Source organism: Rhinatrema bivittatum, chromosome 4 (genome assembly GCF_901001135.1).
Source record: "Rhinatrema bivittatum chromosome 4, aRhiBiv1.1, whole genome shotgun sequence".
NCBI lineage: Eukaryota > Metazoa > Chordata > Amphibia > Gymnophiona > Rhinatrematidae > Rhinatrema > Rhinatrema bivittatum.
In genome coordinates, this window is record NC_042618.1 from 103,422,245 (window position 1) to 103,443,414 (window position 21,170).

The following is a 21,170-nucleotide window of genomic DNA, read 5'->3' on the forward strand; positions in this document are numbered from 1 at the left end:
AGTGGTACAGCAGTCTTTAAAGTTACCTCCTGTAACAGACCTTCTTGGTTAGAAGCTGTGCCTTGTATCTTCTGTGTGTGTAGCTGATGAAATGCTGCAGTAAGTTTCTCCAAAGTTTCTTGCTGCTCTGAGATGCATTGGGCCAGGCTTAGTATAGCCTGCAATGCAGAGAGATGTGCCGGATCCATGAGGTTAACAACATCCCATATTTAAGCCGGATCCACTGGAATTAGCAATCTGTAATAAATCTGTGAGACTGCGAGCTCCTGAAGAGGGAGGAGTTAATCTGTAATAAATCTGGTGAGAAAGCTGGGTGTAGATGGGAGGAGCAATCTGAATGAATGGCTCCTAAGAAAGAGGAGTCAGCTATCTTGTAGTGTTTCAGATTCAGTTATATTCCGCTTCTGTTAGGATACTCCGTGAGGAGATAGCAATCTGTTGGGAAAGCTCTGGGTTAGAGCTGGTAGTTAGCAATCTGTTATGAATCTGAGATAGTAGTGGTGAATCCCTGGGCCGGTGGCAGATGACCACGCCCCCGCGAGGATATCCCGAGAGGGACCACCGGCTAGGCTTGAGTATGGAGACAGACATACATTTCTTTTATTAAACAGGTTTTGGAAGCCACCAGAGGTGGCAGTAGTGAACTGATATGCCCGGCAGGGCAGTAGTCCCTCAGGCACTAGAACCGCAATCCAGGATGGCTGAGCTGTTGAGAAACTGTAGAAAGTGAGTAGGTAGAGTAGACAAGGTTCATGAACAGAACTAGATGACAAAACTCACATAAGGTCTCAAGGAAGCTCAGGAGCTGGAAAGGTTTAGACCCTCGAGGAGCGAGTACCTGGTCACAGGGAAAGCTCTGAGAGAGCGATGGTAACTCACAATTGTTTGTAGCAGCGATAGCTTCCAGGCAGTAGAGAATCTTCAGAGTGTCCAGGAACATGGGCCCTCGAGGAGCGAGTACCGGTTCCTATCTGTAATCTGAAAGTAAAGAAAAGAGCGAGGCCCCCGAGGAGCGGGTACCTCTGGTAAGTCCGAGAAGGCAGAGTAGCTTGGAGGAAACGTAGCCGAATCTGTATCCAAATCCTCTGCTTGCTAGCTCAGTTAGATAGTGAATTAGAGACCTTTAAATATTGGAAGCGGATGACGTCATCTCAGGGGGATGCCCCTGAGGTTCGCGCCCTTGCTGGTACTTCAATCAGAACGCGTGCGCGTGCCCTAGGTCATCAGGCAACATGGCGGACCTGCAACGTCGAGCTGGTCTGGGGATGCCGGAGGGAGACGGCATGGAGACGCCGCGGCAGCCAGCCGCCCATCAGACCCGGAGGGAGTCGCCACAGAGGTAAAGAGGGCGGAGTGAGGGCGTTGAGCAGCTCCTTGAGGGCCCATGTTCCTGGACACTCTGAAGATTCTCTACTGCACTACATATATGCAGATGACATTCAACTACTGCTACCTATTGACAACACAATTGAAGAAACATTAAAGTTGGCCAATATGTACCTATGGAACCCTGTGGAACTCCATACCAGACCATATCCGGATGACATCCAATCGAAATGATTTCAAAAAGATGATTAAAACCTTTTTATTTAATGATGCATACAACTACAGTACCTGCACCTAAATTAAGACCTTGAACCCCCTCATACCCTCTTGATACCGCTATTATCAAGTATTATTTTGTTTTACTATGTATGTAAATTTTGTTTTATACTATGCATGTAAATTTTGTTTTATTGTGTATGTAAACTTGTAAACCGCTTAGACGGACACGTAAGTGATCCCATGCGCGGTATATAAAAAACTTTTAAATAAATAAATAAATAAATAAATAAATAGGCATAATCAAATAGTTACTTAACCAAATGGAACTAGTCATAAACATTGAAAAAACCAAATTCTTACACATTGAACGAAAAAACATACACCCCATACAATCACCAATAACGATAAAAAACAATCAATCAAACTGTGGATTTAGCGGTGAAAGTACGAAATCTGGGCGTAATTATTGATCCTGAACTAAACCTAAAACACATGTCTTTGAAAGTAAGGGAAGGTTACGCCAAATTAATGGTACTCAGAAGATTGAAACCTCTTCTAACCCTAACAAATTTCCGTACAGTTCTACAAGCAATGATTTTCGCCAGCACTGATTTTTGTAACTCCCTGCTACTAGGATTACCACAGGTAACCATTAGACCACTACAATTACTACAGAATTCAGCTGCCAGAGTATTAACAGGAATAAAGAAAAGAGACCACATTTCAGGAACACTGGCTGAACTACACTGGCTCCCAGTAGCTCAAAGAATACAATATAAAGTATTGTGCATTATTCATAAACTAATCCACGATGAAAAGGCAGACTGGCTAAACGTAGCACTCAGGGTACACGAACCTCCCAGAAATCTAAGATCAGCTAATAAGGAGCTATTGACTATTCCATCCATGAAATCAGCACGTCTCACCCAAGTAAGGGAAAGAGCACTATCTCTGGCTGGTCCAGCACTGCAGAACTCAATGCCACTCGAAATAAGACTGCAAAGAAGTCTGAAACTATTCAAAGTAAGTCTAAAAACATGGCTTTTTAAACAAGCTTTTTACAAGGAGAATGAAGAAAAAGAAACAAATGCAAAGTAAGCACAAAGAAACTAGTTTTTAACTACTTTTTACAAGCACATTTTAGTGAATTCTAATTACATATGAACAGTGCATAAGCTTTCCAACCTACATTTCAACTAAACTCAACTTAGAATTTTTCTTTATTAAAACAAATGTTACAGTCCAATAATGGCACACCTATGTAATATTAACTATACGAATTAACTCATACTGCTATTCGTGCCTTTTTGTAAACCGTTATGATGGTTATCTAACATAATGACGGTATAGAAAGGTTTTTAAATAAATAAAATAAATAAATAAACAGGACTCCAACTTGCAGTGTGCACTGAAGAGGATGCATATACGCCCTTGCCCACAGAACTACCTCTAGGGTGGCTCCCATCAACCCAAGCACCTGTAGGTAAGACCATACAGTCGGGCATATTGTTTCTGTCAATAGTCGCACTTCACCATCAGTTTCTGAATACAGATCTCCAGCAGGAACACCCTGCAATGCTTCATGTTGAAATGAACACTGAGATACTCCAGTGTCTGAAATGGCTATAAAGTGCTCTAGGCCAAGTTCACCACCCAACCTAGTTCCTGTAACAAGGAGATCACCTTGAGCAAGGCCTGAAGACTCTCTTCCATGCTTTTGGTCTGAATTGACCAATCCAGAATGCCATCCTCTCTCAACACTACTGTTACCACCACCATGAACTTGAAGGTGGTTCTGGATGCAGTGCCCAAACAGAAGGGTAGCGCATGAAACTGATAATATCACCCAAAACAGTGAAATCCTGAAAACATTGATGCTCCAGCCAAAAGGGAATATGCAGATACACCTCTGACAAATCCAGAGACATAAGAAACTCCCACTAAGCGCAAAGTTTCCATGCAGAAATGAGTCATTCGCAAATGACGGTTGACTCTCTTGAGATCCAGGATGGGGCAAAAGGAACTCTCCTTCTTGGGTACAATGAAATAAATGGAATATTGGGCATATTTTCTTGTGACATGGGTAATGGGATCACGGCCCACAGGCTCAGGAGCCTTGACGACGTTCATTCCACTGCCTATCTCTTCTGTGGATAGCTGCAGGGAGACACCATGAAAATATCCTGAGGAACGCTGAGAAACTCCAGAGCATAGTCATCTCTTATCACCTCCAGAATCCACTGGTCTGACATGATCTTGACCCACCACTGATAGAGAGACAGGCGACCCCCTATCTCCTGTTCCCGGGGTGGGTCAGCACACCTTCTTTGAGGGGGTTGGGGGGCATTGCTGCCCAAGCCCATCCCCCCCCCTCCCCATCTGGGCTGCCTGGGACAAAAGGACTGAGATCTACCCAAAGGTTGATCCCTTTGAGAAGCTGCTCCTCTGCAGGGTCAAAAATGATTGAAACCCTTAGCACGAACTTTCATGCTGAACAAGAGTGGCGTATACATTTTATCCTCTGGTAACTGAGAAACCTGGGACTCACTCCACTTATTGGACATTTTTTCTAACTCATTCCCAAACAGGACCATTTCGTAAGATTAGACTTTGAAATTGTATCAACCAACTAATTCCTCAACCATAGCTGACATCTGGCTGCTATCACCAAAACTACCACTCTGGCAAAAGTGCAGACCAGATCACAGCCCGCATCTGCCAAAAAGGCAGCTGCCAGTTTTATCACTGTCCTAAAACTCAAACCAGACTCATCGACTTCCTGAGATGGAAGCAAGTGCGAGCCACCAGAAAGCAGCAAGAGGCTATCTGCATTTTCATTGCCACCGCCTCAAAGGCCTGCTTAAGGATAGCCTCTATTCTCCTATCCTGTGCATCCTTCAATGTCGCTCTTCCTTCTATAGGGATAGTCTTCCACTTGGTGACGGCACACACCAGTGCATCCATTTTTGGAAAGCGAAACTGCTCTCTCACTGCCAGATCCAGGGAGTACAGCACTTCCAAGGCTTGTCCCCCTTTAAAATTAGCTTCCTGGGTGCCCTGTTCAAAATGAATCAATTCTTGAATAGCCTCTATAATGGGAAAGAAACATGATGCTTTATGCAAAGAAACTAAAATGGGATCTTTCTTTGACTCAGACATGGAATCAGCACCCGGCACACCCATCATCTTCAGTGTCTGGGAGATCAGAACCAGCAACTCATCTCTATGAAATAAACACAGCACTGTTCTATACGACTCCAACCCTGGAGGAATTTCCCCACCCTCCAGGGAGTAAGGATCGATTTCATCATCCATGCCATCTGGATCCCTAGCAGTGTGACCCGAGGCAGGTCTAGATGTACTCTGACGCTTACCAGTGGGCACCAGGCGTGCTGTAATCCATAGTCTGTGATCTTCAACTTTTTGGTTTGGCCAGCCCCGCTGACTGTGCATGAAAAAAAGACTGCAGCCTTTGAAAAACTTCTACCCAAGAAAAGGCAGAAGGAACCATAGCAAAACCAGGGAGAGTCTGCCCTGTGCCCATTGAGTTGCCTTCCCCTGCTGATGAACCAGTTAGAGGAGCCCCCAAAACCAGGTGAAACCTCTGACTGGTCCCCTTCTGGTCCCATTCCCGTATCATGCTGGGAAAAGCCAGGCTTAGCAAAATCAGTCAGAGACAACTCTCCCTGAACCTCCAAGCAGTGCTGACACAAGTTAGAGGGGATCCCAGGCTGAGATGCCCTAATATGGCAAGCAGCACAAAGGGAAAGGCGCTTCAGCTTCTTTGCTACCAGCACCATGGATAAACACCTACTAGCAGCACACTCCCAAAGGCGTTTGACAATTGTGTGCCAAACTGCACACCCGTAAAAGTAAGCCTGGACAGGGCGCCTAAATACAAGCTTTGTCTAATAAGTGCACACTATGGACGCCCAAAACATAGGCACCCACCTGAGCGCAAGCGCGAACCTACATCAGACACTGTTTCATGGCAGATTTGCACATAGAAAAGGGCACAAACGCCACCGCAGTCTACCATGCAGTAACTGAGCAAAGCCTGAGAGTAGGGCCAAGCCAAGAGGATGCTCAGCCCACCAAGCTGCCACAACTCCCCAAGCTCCCCCGGAGGCGGGAATGGATGTCAGATCGGCATGCCAAGTCTTGAAGACCAGAAAGGGAAGGTAATCCCTAAAATTATCTCCCCTTCTTCTTAAAAATTTTTTTTTATACAGTTACTCTTTACCTGAGCTCAGCCCGTCCCGGCCAAGTATAGTGTGTCTCTGGCTGCAGAAGGAGAGGGCAAAGGCCTTCACCGCCATGCTCTGCTTCCTGCCCCGCTAGTCTCTCAGCTGTTTTTCTCTCTACAGCTAAGTCCACATCGGAAAACCAGCTACCGGACTGAGTCACTCTACTGAGGGACAGATCCTCAGATATCACCTCAGGAAAACTCAACTGAGAGAGGGACCATAAGGTATTACTACAGGAGAGTGGGGTGAATTAATGTCCTTCTTTTCTCTTTTTTTTTAAACCAATGTCCAGTAGGGAGATGCATGTCCACCATCTGCTGGAGACAGAGAATACTGGCAGGCTGATGTCAGCGCAGAAAAAATCAACACAAACTCTAACACAAACAAAAACCTAAGCAATGAACTTGCAAATTTCTTCAAAAACAAAATCAGTAAAATATCTGAGAACTTAATCAAAACCACAAACCAAAATATACAGCTAACCACACTAACTTATCACCATGGTCATCCTTCGATCCCATATCATCCACGGAGTGAAAACCTCATTAGAACAATAAACCCAGCAAGTCATGAACTTGATACAATTCCCACCAGTACTCTAAAAGAGATATCACAAGTCATATCTCCAACAATTACATCAATCATCAACAAATCCCTTGAAGATGCAGATCTACCAGACTCTCTCAAAAAGGCAACAATTAAGCCCATCCTAAAAAAAGTGAACCTTGACCCCAATGACCTAAATAATTACCGACCCATATCTAACTTACCCTTACTTGCAAAACTAACAGAAAAGGATGTACTGAAACAACTAGATGAACATCTGGAACTAAACAACATCCTATATTCCACACATGGTTTCTGAAGGCGACACAGCACCGAAACACTACTCATCAACCTAACAAACACTGTTCTAAAAGGGTTCAACAACGGCCAAAAATACATTCTCATCTTACTAGATCTATCTGCTGCATTTCACACGGTCGACCATAAAATCCCAATTCAATGTCTAACCGAAATAGGCAAAACAAGAAATACACTAGCATGGTTCTCCTCTTTCCTTCAAAACAGATCATTCCAAGTAGCCATCAACAACTCCCTCTCAGAATCAATCCCTCTTGAAACCGGAGTGCCACAGGGATCCGCTCTGCCACCCTGTTCAACATTTATATCCTACAGCTATGCCAACTACTATCAAATCTCGGCATCACCTATTACATGTACGCGGACGACATCCAACTTATCGTCCCCACAACAAGCACAATAGAGAATGCCATCAACCTTTCAGCCACATATTTTACCAACATAAAAAATACCTTAAATCAAATGAAACTATGCCTAAACATCGACAAGACCGAATACATTCTGCTCGAAAGAAAAAGCTCAAACCCTCCCATGAACACAAGTCTAACGGGCAACACAATGATCAAACTCCGAGAAAAGTGAAAGACCTAGGTATATGGCTCGACCCTGAACTGAACTTCAAGTTAAACATCGCCTTGAAAGCCAAAGAGGGCTTCTATAAACTCGCAATGCTTAAACAACTAAGACCACTTCTAAACCAACCAGAATTCAGAACAATACTGCAATCACTAATTTTCTCATGCTCTGACTACTGCAACTCACTACTCTTAGGACTCCCCAAAATAACCCCTCCAAATTCTTCAGAACGCCACAGCCAGAATTCTCAGTGGACACAAAAGATCAGAACACATCACCCCATTATTAAAAGATCTGCACTGGTTACGCATTGAACACAAAATACTCACAATAATCCACAAAACCATACATAACATTGAACCCAAATGCCTAAATACTTTATTCCAAAAGCATCATCCCCAATGAAACACAAGATCAGCAAACAAAGCCCTACTCGCAATTCCCCCAATCTCCTCAGCAAACCTCAAAACAGTCAGAGAAAGACTGACATCAATAGCCGGACCATACTTATGGAACTCACTTCCAGAAAACATAAGGTTTCAAAACGACACAAAACTCTTCAAAAAACTACTCAAAACTTGGCTATTCCGACAAGCCTACAAAAACAGTATTGGAAAAGCTGACAATATTGTATAAGCTGACGGTATTGTATAAGCCGACTGTACCAGATAAGCAGTTATCAACCTTTTGCATTTGTTTTTGTTCATTTCATAGTTATGATATTTAGCGGTGCTCCCTCGATTGTTATTGCCTTTGATATTTATACAACTTTAGTACACAATATTTTAGATTAACTATTGCTAATGTTTTACTTCTTTATATATTATAGCTGTCATCATTCTTTTACTATATATTATTGCGATGGTATAGAAAACCAAATAAACCATAAACCATATATATATATATATATATATATATATATCGTGATGTCAGCTTTGCTCCATCTCTATCTGCTGGTAGAGGTGCATAACCCACTGGTGTGGATTAACCTGTCTGAATGCTAAGAAATACAGATATGACCTGGTAGCTTTGATTCTGAGCTAACCAGACATATAGTAAAATCTTTACAAAATGAACATTAACAAGTTCCCATAGTTACAATGTTGAGATTACTTACCTGATAATCTCCTTTTCCTTAGTGTATGCAGACGGACTCAGAACAAGTGGGTATAGTGTACTCGTGCTAGCAGTTGGAGACGGATCTGATGTCAGCACGGGTACATATACCCCCACAGGAAGTGAAGCAACTTAGTAATCTTCCTTGCAAAAGCTGTTATGGATATATGTGTACTGACCGATCAAGTAATTAATGAAACAGGATTCCCCTGACCGATTGAAAGTAGCTGGAGACCGCCAGCGTTCCCAACCGGAAGGCGTCGACACCTGGTAGAGTGGACGCTCTCGTGTAAGAAATGACATGCCTTACCTTGAAGTGGTGAAACCCATGTATATAGGCAGCCGGGCGGGATGGTGAGTCCATCTGCATACACTAAGGAAAAGGAGATTATCAGATAAGTAATCTCAACATTTCCTAGCGTGTAGCAGATGGACTCAGAACAAGTGGGATGTACAAAAGCTACTCCCGAACTGGGTGGGAGGCTGCCTGAGGACCGCGTAGGACTGCCCTCGCAAATGCTGTGTCCTCCCTGGCCTGGATGTCCAGACGGTATAATCTGGAGAAGGTATGGAGAGAGGACCACGTTGCCGCCTTACATATCTCCGCGGGCGACAGCATCCTAGATTCTGCCCAAGAGGCCGCCTGCGCTCTGGTGGAATGAGCCTTGACCTGCAGAGGTGGTGACTTCCCGGACTCTACGTAGGCCGCTCTGATAACTTCTTTGATCCAGCGGGCGATGGTGGGTCGTGAGGCCGCTTTCCCTTGTTTCTTCCCGCTGTGAAGGACGAACAGATGGTCCATCTTTCTTACCGCTTGTCATTTCCAGGTATCTGGGCAGCAATCTGCCGATGTCGAGATGGCGTAGCAAACGCCCTTCTTCCGACTTCTTCAAACCCGCCGTGGTTGGCAAGGATATGGTTTGGTTGAGGTGAAATTGTGAGACTACTTTAGGTAAGAAGGAGGGAACCGTGCGAAGATGGATAGCCTCTGGAGTGAGCCTGAGAAAGGGATCACGGCAGGACAGTGCTTGTAGCTCTGAGATGCGGCGTTCTGAACACACTGCCAGCAAGAACACCATCTTCAAAGTTAGTGAACGGAGAGACAGGCCCCGGAGGGGTCTGAAGGTGGATCCCGCGAGGAAATCCAAAACTATGTTGAGGTTCCACAGGGGCACTGGCCACTTCAGTGGCGGACGAATGTGCTTGACTCCTTTCAGGAAGCGGGAAACATCTGGGTGCGTGGCAATGGTCTTGCCATCCCTCCTGGGACTGTAGCAAGGCAGCGCAGCCACCTGAACCTTGATGGAGCTTAGGGAGAGACCCTTCTGAAGCCCATCCTGCAGGAAATCCAGAACAATAGGGATTGTGGTCGCATGTGGATTGGTGCCATGAGTGTCGCACCAGGCTTCAAATACTCTCCAGATCCTTATGTAGGTGAGGGATGTGGAAAACCTGCGCGCTCGGAGGAGTGTATCTATCATAGGCTCCGAGTAACCTCTTTTCTTCAGTCTAGCCCTCTCAATGGCCAGACCGTAAGAGAGAATTGAGCCGGATCCTCGTGGAGGATGGGACCTTGACGTAGCAGGTCCCTGAGAGGAGGCAGGGGAAGGGGCTCCCCTGTCAGTAGTCTTCTCATGTCCGCGTACCAGGGTCTTCTTGGCCAGTCTGGTGCCACTAGAAGAACTAGGCCCCTGTGCCTCTGAATCTTGTGTATAAGGGCGCCCAGCAGGGGCCACGGCGGAAAGGCGTATAGCAGGGTCCCTGGAGGCCATGGTTGAACCAGGGCGTCGATCCCTTGCGAGAACGGATCTCGCTTGCGGCTGAAGTATCTGGGTACTTGAGCATTGGACCTGTCCGCTAGTAGGTCCATGTCCGGAGTCCCTCACTGATCCACAATCATCTGGAAGGCTGTGGGGGACAGCTGCCATTCTCCCGGATTTAGGCTTTCCCTGCTGAGGAAGTCTGCCGTGGTGTTGTCCCTTCCGGCAATGTGGACGGCAGAGATGTCCTGGAGATTCGCCTCTACCCAAGCCATCAGCGGGGCTATCTCTAGGGACACCTGTTGGCTTCTGGTTCCGCCCTGTCGGTTGATGTGGTTGATGTGGTTGATGTGGTTCCGCCCTGTCGGTTGATGTGGTGGCATTGTCGGACATCACTCTGACTGCTCTGTTCCGCAGTCTGTGAGCAAATCGCAGGCAGGCTATCCGGACTGCCCGTGCCTCTAGACGGTTGATGTTCCACCCCGACTCTTCTCTGTTCCACCGCTCTTGGGCGGTGAGCTCTTCGCAGTGTGCTCCCCATCCGCTCAGGCTGGCATCTGTGGTGAGCAGAGTCCACGTGGGGGAGGACATCTTCGATCCCCTGCTCGTGTGGTCGGACTGCAACCACCACCGTAGCTGGGTCCGCACTCTGGCGGGTAGAGGTAGATGCACGGTGTAGTTCTGTAAACGTGGGCTCCAACGAGAGAGGAGGGAGTGTTGTAACAGTCTCATATGAGCCCTTGCCCATGGTACCACTTCCAGGGTGGATGCCATGAAACCAAGAACCTGCAGGTAATCCCAAGCTATGGGCCGGCTGGCTCCCATCAAGGAACGTAGACGCGTCTGGAGCTTTAACCTTCTCTTGGTGGTTAGGCTGACTTTGTCTGCCTGGTGTCGAACCGGACTCCCAGGTATTCCAGTGATTGGGAAGGCTGTAGGAAACTCTTGTTTAGGTTGACTACCCATCCCAAGCTTTCCAGAAGGAAGATCACTCTGTTGGTTGCCCGATGGCTATCCTCTCGTTATTTCGCCCTGATCAGCCAATCGTCTAGGTAGGGATGGACAGGATTCCTTCCTGTCTGAGCGCAGCTGCTACACTACGATCACCTTGGTGAAGGTCCGCGGCGCCGTGGCTAACCCGAAGGGCAAAGCCCGGAATTGGAAGTGCCGTCCCAGAACCTGCCACGGTTCGGCCACCGGACCGAGGCGTAGACCTCCGAGGGATCGCGGAAATCACCTCGGGAAACTCAACTGGGGGAGGGACCTGAGGGTATCACCGCAGGAGTGCGGGGCTCGTCTTCTGGTATCTTCTTAGAAATTTAGAAAGTAGAAAGTAGTATTGGAAAACACGCTCAGCGAGCGTGCAGGCGCTCCAAACTGCTTTGGAGACGGAAATTACTAAGTTGCTTTACTTCCTGTGGGGGTATATGTACCCGTGCTGACGTCAGATCCGTCTCCAACTGCTAGCATGAGCACACTATACCCACTTGTTCTGAGTCCATCTGCTACACGCTAGGAAATCTGCCTTACCATACCTTGTTACTGGTGTAACATCTTTATTAATTCAAACTAATTGTGTCTCTCCAATGGGTTACTTCCATATGATAGGCTCTAAGGATTATTTACACACAGGTCAATCCAGTAACGAGCGGTAGGAAGAGCTGCATTAGTGCCCGGCGCACCCACGGTTGCCGCACGCACAGTGCAGCTCACCTACCGCTCGATCCTGTATGTAAATAGCTTGCTAATGCAAGCTGCGTCTAAGAAGCGTCCGTGAAGAGTTAGGCCCGCGCAACCCGTTTTACTGTATAGAGTGCTATACAGCGCCTATACAGTAACCTGGGTGCGCGGGCCTAACGCTCCACGGACACGCTGGTATCTGTCATTTCAAATGACATTTGAAATGACAGGTACCAGGAAGTGGACAGTTCTCCGACGCTCGGGATTGTCAGCCCTCTCTCCCCTCCTCCCGAAGCAACAAAAGCGAAAAAAAAAGCGAAAAAAAAAGTTGCACGAGAGAGAGGGGAGAGAGGACGGGCAATCCTATGCTCGGAACTGCCAATCCCCTCTCCCCTCCTCTCGAGGCAAGGCGCGAAAAGCAGCCTTGCTCCGGGAGGAGGGGAGAGGACTGGCAGTGTAAAGCGACGAAGCGACTTACTTTTTTTGCAGCCCCCCCTCCGGAGACGGACATCGGCGAGGACAACCGCAGCTGCCCACAAAGATGGATGCCTGCACGGGCGAAAGCGGCCCCTGTTCGTGCAATTGGGCCGCTCAAGGCGTGAGTCACATGCCGTGACGCCAAATGTCGTGACATCACGTCTTGAGCGGCCCAACTGCACGAACAGGGGCCGCTTTCGCTTGTGCAGGCGTCTATCTTCGCGGGCAGCTGGAGGCAGGGAGCCGCGGTCGTCCTCGCCGATGTCCGTCTCCGGAGGAGGGCTGCAAAAAAAGTAAGTTGCTCCGTCGCTTTACACTGCCAGTCCCCTCTCCCCTCCTCCCGGAGCAAGGCTGCTTTTCGCGCCTTGCCTCGGGAGGAGGGGAGAGGGGATTGGCAGTCCCGAGCGTAGGATTGCCCGTCCTCTCTCCCCTCTCTCTCTTGCAACTTTTTTTTTTCGATTTTTTTCGCTTTTGTTGCTTCGGGAGGAGGGGAGAGGACTGGGGCTGCCCCGGAGACCAGCACCCATGGACGCAGCCAGGGCAGGTGAGCGGAGGCTGGGGGAAAGTTTGCCGCCTACCCTTACCCGCCTTTAACACAAGGGTAAGGGTAGGCGGTAAGTTAGCAGGTTAAATGCGCGGCAAAACAGCAGGGTAAAAAAGCGATAGTCGGGGCGCGCGGTACTGGATGGTAGGGAATAGCTAATTCAATCGTTTACATGCAATATACATGCCGCGTGCGGAAGGGGTTGCCCGGGGATTTAAGGACGCGGTAAGAGTAGGTTAAAGGGGAACTGGCTCTTCGCAAAGTTGACTACCCAACCTAGCGATTGAAGTTGCTGTACAACCGACTGGACTGCTCGCCGGCACGCCTCTTCTGACTTCGCCCGCATGAGCCAATCGTCCAAATAGGGATGCACCAGAATTCCTTGGCGTCGCAGATAGGCTGCGACTACTACTAGAACTTTGGTAAATACCCTCGGGGCCGTGGCTAGCCCGAACGGAAGGGCGCAAAACTGGAAGTGCTCCCCCAATACTGTGAATCTGAGGTACCTCTGGTGATGTTCCCTGATCCCGATATGAAGATACGCCTCGGCCAGATCCAAAGAAGCCAAAAATTCTCCCTTGTGGACGGCCGCAATAACAGATCTTAGCGTCTCCATCCGAAATCGGGGAACTCGCAAGGCGTTGTTCACTCTTTTCAAATCCAAAATTGGGCGAAACGTACCTTCCTTCTTTGGGACCACGAAGTAAATGGAATACCTGCCTGTTCTGGTCTCCTCCGGAGGAACCAGCAATATTGCTCCCAGAGTCCGTAACCTGTGCACAGTGTGGGCGATAACCTGCCTCTTCTCCTGAGGACCGCAGGGAGAGATCATAAAAAGATCCCAGAGGGGCCAAGCAAACTCCAACTCGTAGCCGTAACGAATGACGTCGAGGACCCACTGATCCGACGTGACCTTGACCCATTCCTCCCAAAACAGGGACAACCGGCCTCCGATGCGGGGGAGGGAGGAATGGGCCTGCACGCCTTCATTGCGAAGGCTTGCCGGCGGGCAAGTTCTGCGAGGATCCCAGACGCTGTGGTCGCCTGCCTCGAAAGGAAGGAGACCAAGGCTGAGACCTGGGAACCTGCTGTTTCTGCGGGAAAGGAGCCCCCCTTCCCATACGAAACCGGCGTTGGCCCCGAAAACGGGACCGTACATTCCCAAAAGAACGAAATGAATGGGGCTTGTCCTCCGGTAACTTATACACTTTGTTCTCCCCCCAAGTCTTTGAAGAGCTGATCCAGCTCCTCCCCAAACAACAACTTTCCCTTGAAGGGAAAAGAGGCGAGGCGCGATTTAGACGAGGCATCCGCCGACCAACGCCTAAGCCACAGCAAACGCCGAGCAGCAACCGCCGATGACATCGTGCGGGCCGAGGTTCTCAACAAATCATACAAAGCATCCGCCGTGTAAGCAACCCCCGCTTCCACACGGTTGGCCTGCTCAGCCTCGGCTGGTGGGAGCTCCTGCGTGGTAAGCAATTGTTGAACCCAGCGGAGAGTAGCGCGCTGAACCATACTGCTACATGCCGCTGCTCGGACCCCTAAGGCCGCTATCTCAAATATGCGCTTTAACAGGACCTCTAACTTTCGGTCTTGGAGATCTTTCAAGGCTACCCCTCCTGTGACGGGAATGGTAGTATGCTTAACCACAGCAGTCACTGCCGAATCCATGGAAGGGACCTTAAAGATATCCAAAGAATCCGCAGGCAGGGGATACAACTTATTCATTGCCCTGCTTACGCGCAGGGATGCTTCCGGCACCTCCCACTCCTTGGATACGATCTGTAAGACCTTGGCATGTAAGGGAAAAGTCTGTGGGGGGGCCCTTAGACCTGCCATAGCTATGTCCCCTGTGGAAGTGTCAGTGTCCTGCTGCGGCGCTGGGATCTCTAACTCCTTCAAAACATGAAGGATCAAAAAGTTAAGTTCGTCTTTACCAAACAGGCGCAGAATCTGGGGGTCATCGCCTTCGAGCGCTCCCTGAGCGTCAGAGACCTCTGTCCCTGTGCCATCCGGAGACCCTGTGCCATCCGGAGACCCCTGGGTGAGATCCGGAGCGCCCGGACCCCCCTTTCCCCCTAGTGAATAAATTCTGGCTGCATCCGAACACCCCGCTTTGTCCCGAGACCCAGACCGGCCCTGCTCAGGAGAAACTCTGGGGACCTTAGTGGGAGGGGGTTCATCCGGCTCCCAACCTGCCTCTGCGTCCAAAAATGCCTGATGCATTAACAGGACAAATTTAGAAGAAAAAGGTACTTTCCTTTTGTTGGAGCCCCCCCGCGGGCTGGTCCCGAGGGGGAGGGACTCGAGGAGCCTCCAATTCCGATCCACTGCACGGGCTCAAGACAGGAGGAGAGTTATGAGAAAAATCCTCCTCCTCCGATGCCGAATCAGTAGGCTGCCGCGTGGTCAAAATGGCCGCCGGCTCCCTAACAGTGGGGGGCGGGGCTAAGGACCGCGCAGCTGCCAGCCTCCCTAATCGCTCCAAGGAAGGACGAGAAGCCGTGTTGCGGGCTGCGCTCGGCCCCCGGGAGGGTCCCTCGCCCCCGGGAATGCAGTGGGAGCAGAGACCCTCCCTGGAGAGTCGCGCCCCCGCCCTGCCACAGGCCGTGCAGGCTGAAGACCGCGGCATCCTGGGGCTGCAGGCAGAAAACGCGCCAAAAGTAAGTAGCTGGGCTGGGAGCAGCAAAATACGCGCCAAAATAGTAGCTGTCGCCGCGACTTGCAAAATCGCCGGGTGAAGAACCCTCACCCCCTCCGGAGTCCCTGGTCAGCGCGGCAGGCTAGGGCTGCAAACGGACAACAGCCTGTTCCCAACAGGACTTATGGGTCCTCAATCTTTAACTCTTATTATTATTTCTTTTTTTTTTTTTTTTTTTTACAAATAAACAAAAGCCCTCTTCAGGATTGAAAACCTGGAATAAAGCACAGATAGATGGGGGAGGGTGACCGGACCACTGGTAGACTTTCCCCCCGACCAAAGGGACACAACACCAGGAAACTAAATGAGAGCAACGCTCTCACAGCCTGCCTCCACGCTGCAGGGAACAAACGCTGCGCTGAATCAGGGAAAAGAACAATAAACTAATACACTGGTTTTTTTTGGTTTTTTTTTAACTAATTAGAGAAAGAAAGAAATAAACTAGTTGATCTAGACAGTATAAAGTAATAAATTAATAAATGACACCTGAAAGGATTTTTTGTCAGGATAGACAGGACTGCAGGTTATGTCTCTCAATCTGCTGGAGTCAGAGGAAATACTTAAGGATGGCAGGTGGCACACCAGAATATCTAGGGGGTGCTTTCAGTTTTCTCTCTGACTCCATCTGCTGGAGGGGAGGCATAACCCAGTAGTCTGGACTGATCCTGGTACGTACAGGGAATAGCTAATTCAATCGTTTACATGCAATATACATGCCGCGTGCGGAAGGGGTTGCCCGGGGATTTAAGGACGCGGTAAGAGTAGGTTAAAGGGGATTGGGGATCGCAGGAAGGGTTACGTGGCCGGAAAGTGAGTTGAAAAGCGGGTTAGGAACGGGGAAACCGTGGACGCACTTTATAGGATTGACCTGACAGATATTACAACAGACAGGGCATACCTGTCTAACAAAAAATAAACTGAGCAAGCCAGAATTAACTGGTCTCAAGCATTCTTTCTAATCAACTGCATACTGTGGATGAAAAGTTCAATCACTCAGCCTCATCCTTCTGACATTCTCATAACTTCTGCTATACTATGTCCTCGTATTAGGGAAAGGGAGCTACAAATTAGATATTCTTTAAATATTTCTCCCTCTACTTTGAAAAAGGTCAAGTATGTTTCATACATATGGGATAATTGTGGTATGTGAGAGGGCTGTAACAAATTTATATATCAAAGCCAACACACTGGATATACAATTTTAGTCTTTAGGGAGGTACTTCAATTTTGTAGTGAATCCTGCAATATTGGCAGAGCTTGAAAACAAACCCTGAATAAAAAGTCTAGGTAGAGAGTGCATCAAACTAGGTCAAGAGTACAATGTACAAATCTCATCTTTGTGTACCTTTCCTCACTCTAAATCACATCAAATCTTCACTGATGTGTACTGTGCTATTTGCACCTCTGACTGTGCATGCAAAACTGCCCCCCCCCCCCCAAAAAAAAAAAAAAAAGCTAGGCCACCACCCAAATCTCACCTAGAGTTCCTAGTTGCCCCTCCTACAATGGTATAAAAAGTTGACTAATATGTGTGCCTCCCCAGAGGCTCTCTTTCTCTCTCCCCCCTCCCCTGTGCGAAACAGAATTTGCAATTTTTAGCACAAATCCAGGTTCGGGCATATCACAAAGCATAATGCTAGGAAAAAAGGTGTAGTTACTTCCGGCGCTAAAACCTGTGATAATATGCATTACACTATTGCACGGATTGTTAAGCACTCCTCATTTTAATTTACTCTGCCCGCTTGGGAAAAAATGTTAAATTTGCATACTTTTATTGCAAGCATTAGTGCCCTAATGCAATTTGATGTTATAACCCTGTCTGTGTTTAATGTAGCTCATGCTGACAGGGATTTCGCTTGGCTAACACTCATGTTTTCAACAATAAGCCCTGCCTTCTACTGCTGTATGGAGGAGATCCCGAGGTTGTTTTTGCCTCATTATACTAGACTGAACTTGGGCATTAAGTGAAGCACTGTGGGGTGGTTAAAAACACTCAAAACAAAGATACACTCTTTCTATACTGTACAACACGTCAAAAAATGTATGTAACAAAAAATTAATATTCATCCACTATTAATGGGACTTTGTCTATCATTCCTGCTGCCTGGAACTATCTCTGCACAGTGTTTTTGTGGAAGTCAGAAGCGATTTCGCCAGAATCGGCTTCCCCGAAGAGCCTTCCCCTCCCGACAAGCAACTGGTACAAACTCCAGCCCACAGGCCGCACCATGCGGCATGATCCCCGAGCTAAATTAGGATTGGGGCCCGAAAAAAGAACCAGCATGACCAAGTCAAACCCACAGGAGCTCGTAGGAACTGAAAAGGTCCGCAAAAACGCCATCGGAAGGAAGGAGGGCCGAAAGAGTCAGCTAGGCTGGCTCAGAAATTAAATAAAATCACCTCAGTGTTATTTTTTCCTGTGTGCAGATCTTCAGAGGGTGAGTGAAACGGGCTCCCCGGTATCACTCTCAGCCACAGGCAGTTACAGGGCTCCCAACCCTCTGTTACCAGGGGGGATAGTCCCTTCAGGACCTAGCAACCCCCTGGGAGGCTTAAAGAGATATCTTATCTCTTTGTTTTGGTTTTTTTTTACTAAATCCTTGTGTTTTTAAGATTCCCAAAGGAACAAATACCAACAAACTAAAAACCTAACACTAAACCCAAACTAAAGGTTTTGCACCTCCACCATCTGCTGGAGACAGAGAAATACTGACAGACTCTAGGTGGCACCTCAGGGGTATAGGATGGAATCTGTTAAAACTTCTCTGTCTCCACCTACTAGAGGGGAGGCAAAACCCAGGAGTCTGGACTGATCTGAGTACATACAAGGAATGGGGTTTTGTCTATCATTCCTGCTGCATGAGGCAGTGGCTCACTGCTGCCTGGAACTGTCTCTGCCCAGTGTTTTTGGGGAAGTCAGAATTTTTCAGAATTTCATTCAAAAAACCCTGAAAACACTATGCTACTGGCAGCAGTAGGCCTCTATTAGGCATTGGACAAAAAAAAGAGAGTTATTATCCAAACGGTTTAAACTGAAATTGCTTTCAGGGATTATGCTTGGTTAACATGCATGTAATAATAAAATCTGATCAAGGTAACAAACCTTACTCCATAAAGGAGCCAAGCTCAGTTCCACCAATTGCCCCATGTAGAAAAAGATATGACTGTTTCATGCAGTGAGTGTAATTTTTAATTATTGCTAACCTGTCTGTTCTCAAAAGGGCTGGAGAATGAAAGCATAATTTAGCAACATTTTTTATTGACACGGCTTGTGTATTACCGCTTACTGTGTGTAATTTTGCACAACATAAAATGTAACATTCTTTTAAAATTTATCTATTTTCATATCTGCCAAAGAGAAATAACTGGGGAGAGAAAGGAGGGAATATGATCTTTGTGTTACCCTGGGGCAGATTCTGAGGCACCTGCATACATTCAAGATGTTCCAGAGAATTGTTCGTCCAGAGTCCATTCTCAGTTTTGTGCGTTCCTTTCTTCTCTTTTCGGTTCCAAGGTTGATAATAAAACATATAAAGTAGGCCAATTCCCATAGATGCTCCCAATGCCATTCCAAAGCCAATAAACTCCAGCTTAGACATAACTGTTTCCTGTTCCCAAGAGAAATAACAGGCAGCCAGAGTTACACAAAATTAAGTTTAACTATTCATATCTGTTTTCTACTTCTTGCACATGTATAGCTATGATCAACTATATCAGGGCATACATTCAGTTTTAATCCCATATTACATGTATCTTTCTCTCTCTCTATATATATATATACACTAGCCGTTAAGCCCGTAACAACGGGCTACATTAACATTTTTTTTCAGTCCATTTCCTTACCCCTCATTCTCCCTCCCCCTCTAATCTCCCTCCCCCCACTCTTCCCCCTCCCCCCTCCCTCCCCCCACTCTTCCCCCTCCCCCTCTCCTCCCTCCCACCTCACTCTCCTCCCTCCCCCTCACTCTCTCCTCCCCTCAGTCACTCTCTCCTCCCTCCCCTCAGTCACTCCCTCCTCCCTCCCCTCAGTCACTCCCCCTCTCTCAGCTCATTCACAACCCCTTCGGATGGCGCAGACGGAAGATCTCCGGGGGAGCTCCATCCCTCCCTCCCTCGCACGCGCCGCCACTACTGCTCCTCGCCGCCGCTACCGCGCCATTTTTGTTACAGGCAAGCTCTGACCGACGTGCTGCCCGCGCATGCGCGGTAGAGTTGCTCTCTACTGCGCATTTGCGGCACGTCGGTCAAGCTTCATTTATCTAGTAGATATGCATACACATATACATACACACACACACCATAACATCAAAGGAAAGGAGACGCCCTCAACATCTAGACCAAAAAAAAAAAGTCACCATTTAAAAATTAATATTTCAATTTAAATTTTATAGGATCAAAAAAAAAAAACAGATCAGCAGCAAATGGTTTGCTAACATGACTGAGCAGAAACCCAACATGTTGTTCTTTTAATCATTGCTGGCAAAAACATCCAAAAGTGCCCAATGTTGGTTTTCTGCTCGGATATGTTAGACCATTTGCTGATGAGCTGGTTTTTCATCCTATAAAATTGAAATTGTCAAGTTCATTTTTAAATGGTGAATTTTTGTTTGTATATGTATTAAGGGTATCTCCTTTGCTTAGATGTTACTATTGGAGAAATTACTTAAGTGATAATTTTGTTTTCCTTAGCATAGACAGATGGACTCAGGACCAGTGGGTTTACGCTCCCCCACCAGCAGATGGAGACAGTGCAAGCTGACGTCACAGTATATATAGCCCTGCAATGACCCAGCCTGCCAGTATTCTCTTCAAAAGCAAATGTGGGCAGAAAAGCAAAAAACATGGATTAAAAACAGGTAACCAGAACTGTGCTCAACCAACCATAAACACTGAACTCAAGTAAGATTCTAGGCACCCCAAGCTAGGGACTGGATGAAAACTTACCAGTAATCCCTCGGGACCCAGAGCACCACAGGAAGACTACTGACACTCATGCAGCAGCCGAGGGCGGGAAGCTGAGTCCTGTCTACACTAAGGAAATTATCAAGTAAGCAATTTCTCCATTTCCTAGCATGTACACAGGTGCACTCAGGATCAATGGGATGTACCAAAGCTACTCCCCAACAGGGTGGGAGGCTGCCTGAGGTCCAGTCAACACCGCACGTGCAAAGGCTGCGTCCTCCCAGGCCTGCACATCCAGATGATAAAACATGGAAAAAGTGTGTAAGAAGGACCACATCGCAGCTAGGCAGATATCAACGGGAAACAACAGACTAAACTACGCCCATGATACTGCCTGAGCATAAGAACATAAGAAAATGCCATACTGGGTCAGACCAAAGACCCAGCATCCTGTTTCCAAAAGTGGCCAATCCAGGCTATAAGAACCTGGCAAGTACCCAAAAACTAAGTCTATTCCATGTTACCATTGCTAATGGCAGTGGCTATTCTCTAAGTCAGGGGTCGGGAACCCATGGCTCGCGAGCCAGATATGGCTCTTTTGACGGCTGCATCTGGCTCGCAGACAGTCGCCACACTTTCCCGCTGACCCAGCTGCTCCCCGGTCCTCCTCCGCCCGGGCTTAAAATGCTGTCAGCCCGGGCGGAACGCGGCAGGACAGTTGGAGTCAGCGGCACCGGCGTGCTCTCTTCTTCCCA

The 21,170-nt window shown here is 47.7% G+C and overlaps 1 protein-coding gene across 4 annotated transcripts in view; it reads right to left on the reverse strand.

Annotated features, from left to right (window-relative positions):
* Positions 1-21,170, reverse strand: part of RMDN3 (regulator of microtubule dynamics 3) — a 167,575-nt gene that overhangs the window by 119,212 nt on the left and 27,193 nt on the right. For 3 of the 4 annotated variants that reach the window (XM_029598573.1, XM_029598574.1, XM_029598572.1), the window contains one exon: positions 18,917-19,121. In XM_029598573.1, coding sequence (XP_029454433.1) covers positions 18,917-19,112 — 196 coding nt within the window. In that variant the 5' untranslated portion in view covers positions 19,113-19,121. The remainder of the gene's footprint in view (positions 1-18,916; positions 19,122-21,170) is intronic. The other variant, XM_029598575.1, reaches the window with a different exon arrangement.